Below are 2,698 nucleotides of genomic sequence, written 5' to 3'. Positions count from 1 at the left end.
CAACAGAGAGCGGGCCATGGCACCGCAGCCCAGGGCACAGCACCCGCATCCCTGCACCAAGGCCAGGAGGAGGCTGCAGGCGACCGTGGGCCAGGGCAGGTGGCACAGCAGCCTCCTGCCATGGGGACACCAGAGCCCACGAGTCCTCACCTCTGCCACACGCTGGTTCTCATCGTGCCAGTTGAAGTAGAATGGCACCAGCCTCAGGTAGATGTGTGGCTTTAGGCTCTTGCTCCTCTCTGTTGCCTGCATCACCTCCCGGAAGAGGACCATGGAGAGCTGCTGCAGCTGGCTGTGCTCCTGCTGCAAAGGAAGAGCAAAAGACCTCAGCCCTGGCTTCTCCAGGCCCACCGGGGCACAGGCCTGAAAAGACACTGGGCCCAAGGTTTCCTGGCAGCACTCAGTGCCCACGATGAGGGACACAGAGCCTTACATTGTCAAAGAGTGGCCGCAGCGCCTCAAGCAACTTCAGGGCAGTGGGGCTGGATATTTGGATGGTCTTCATGTGGAGCACGTTGATGAGCGCAGAGAGGGTCATCTGAACCGTGTCTGTGTCTGCATCCTGCAGTAGCTCCAGGAGGCCTTCATTCAGGCTCCAGATGCTCTTAGCCTGTGTGGAAGACAATGCTGTGGTGCAGCCCCACGCTGCTGCCGCGGGGCCCAGAGGCCAAAGGTGCGTCCCAAAGGAGTCGGGCAGCTGAACGGGGAGGAGGAGAGCTGGGAGCAGCTGGCACAGCTGCCAAAGGCCAGCCAAGGCCAAGCTACTGCCTTGCACAGCCGCACACTGCCAGCCCGGCTTCAGCCCCTGCCCCCTGCTCACCAGTGCGGGAGCCTTGCTGATCACCAGCAGGCCTCGGAGCGCCAGGCGACGCTTCTCGGGGCACTCACTCCGCAGGCGCCTTGAAATAACCTGCAGGACGCTGAGCCCACATTGTCTGGGGTTCAGGCAGTGCAGCACCTGAAAGGCAGGGAGCAGTGACGGGGTGCCCGGCCGGCAGGAGCCCGGACCCGCCCGGGGCTGGGCCCAGGCAGCAGCACAGGGTGCAGGCACCGTCCCAGGCGGCTGCGGCTGTGAGAGGGCAGAGAGGGGGAGGCAGCTGAGCCAGGCAGCGCTCGCCATCAGGCTCACCTCCACCAGGAACGCCAGGGCAGGCAGTTCCCACAGGGGCTCTTCCCTGCTGAGCCGCGGGAGCAGGTTGGCGGCGACGCTGCGGCAGAAGGAGTGGGAGACACGGCACAGCTCCCTGCAAGGGGGAATAAAGGCACCAGAGACCCTGAGCCAGGTGGGTAAAGCTCCCCTGGGACTCACTCACACAGGCCTGATCTTTGGCCACCAGCCCAGGAGGGGACATGGGCGCTTTGGGAGGTGGCTCCTCCTGTGCAGCCGCCCCTCTCCGCCTTTGCCACTCTGCTCAGCCATCCCTGGCTGCCAAGGCCCTCTGGCCCAGCAGCACGGGCACTGTGTGGGGTGGCCTGTGCACAGGGCAGGAATGCCGGGGGCAGTGGGGAGAAAGGGCTCTCACCTGGCCAGCAGACCCACTGCATAGTGGTGGCTGTCAGCCTTGAGGAGCATGTCCCAGCCACACTTGCGATGGATCACCATCACCACGTCCTCATCCAGCAGCTGGCGCAGCAGGGCTTTCACGGTCTGCACTGCAAACCTGTGTGCAGAGCACAGCCCAGGTCAGGCGCAGAGCCCCGGCCCCAGCCCCGAGGGCGTGGCAGGGAGAGAGGACTGGGATGGAGCACCTGTTGGGGTTGGGGGGAAGGCTGCGCTGCTCCCGGCATCGCCCCCAGAAGGTCTCGACCTCCTCTGACATCTCCTCTGTGCTGATGAAAACTTGGAAGAGGAGAGTCAGAAGGAGGCGGGGCAAATTGGTCTTCACTGCCCCTGGGCACCAGGGCAGCTGGAGGATCTCCCAGAGTGCCACAGTTGCCTGCCAAAGACAAAGCACCCAGAGACAGCTCTCAGGGCCCAGATGTCCATGTGGTAGGGCCCCAGCGTGGCAGGGAGAGGCCAGGGGAGACACAGGGGGATCCCCCGGCCTGCTGGCCCTGAACTTGCCCCTAAGCCAGGGTTGCAGCCCAGTGCCTGGGGCAGGGAGAAGCAGTGGTGAGGGAGGATGAAAAGGCATCCCAGAGGAAAGCTGGGGGTGAGCAGAGGCCAGCTCAATAAACTCACAGCCAGGGCAAAGACATCGCTCTCATCCCCATCCGAGGTGCGTGTCCTGTGCGCTGGCCAGAATTCCAGCGCACGGAAGAGGATCTGCAGCACCGGCTCCTTAGTCCCTCTGGAGGAGATGAGCGTCCTCCACATGGTGCGAGCAGCTCTGTGGAGTCAGAACTCTGGCTCAGGGGGGTCTGGGACACAGCGCTGTGGCCTGGGCATCTGCAGGGCCCAGGTGACAGAGCCACGGTGCCTTGTGGGGCAGGGAGGCAGACTGGCCTCAGGATTGGGGGCTGGACATGCCAAAGCTGGCAAAGAGAGGAGCTGGAGTGTCCTGGAAGTCTCCATCTCTCTGGCACACCATTTGGGACAGGTTGTGCAGGGGGATGGGGTCTAAAGGCAGGGGAGCCCTCAAGGCAGGTGGGCCCCATACCTGTCACAGGCTGGGGCAGAGCGCAGCAGGGTCACTGCAACATCCACGGGGTGTGCCTCGGTCAGCAGGACAAGAGTCTTGTCCAGCCTGTGCTCAGC

General features: G+C 64.0%; 1 protein-coding gene across 1 annotated transcript; it reads right to left on the bottom strand.

Annotated features, from left to right (window-relative positions):
* Positions 1-884: 884 nt before the first annotated feature.
* Positions 885-2,210, bottom strand: LOC113980238 (maestro heat-like repeat-containing protein family member 7). The gene is made up of 5 exons (XM_027707476.1): positions 2,183-2,210; positions 1,750-1,937; positions 1,524-1,661; positions 1,130-1,244; positions 885-920 (listed from the first exon to the last, which is right to left on the bottom strand). The coding sequence occupies exons 2-5, from the start codon at positions 1,818-1,820 to the stop codon at positions 885-887; spliced, it is 360 nt and encodes a 119-aa protein (XP_027563277.1). The 5' UTR covers positions 1,821-1,937; positions 2,183-2,210.
* Between the last annotated feature and the right edge of the window lie 488 nt (positions 2,211-2,698).

Source organism: Neopelma chrysocephalum, unplaced genomic scaffold (genome assembly GCF_003984885.1).
Source record: "Neopelma chrysocephalum unplaced genomic scaffold, ASM398488v2 Primary Assembly neopelma1_93172, whole genome shotgun sequence".
Taxonomy (NCBI): Eukaryota; Metazoa; Chordata; class Aves; order Passeriformes; family Pipridae; genus Neopelma; species Neopelma chrysocephalum.
The sequence above is the reverse complement of the archived record's forward strand: the minus strand, read 5'-3'. Positions and strand labels throughout refer to the sequence as shown.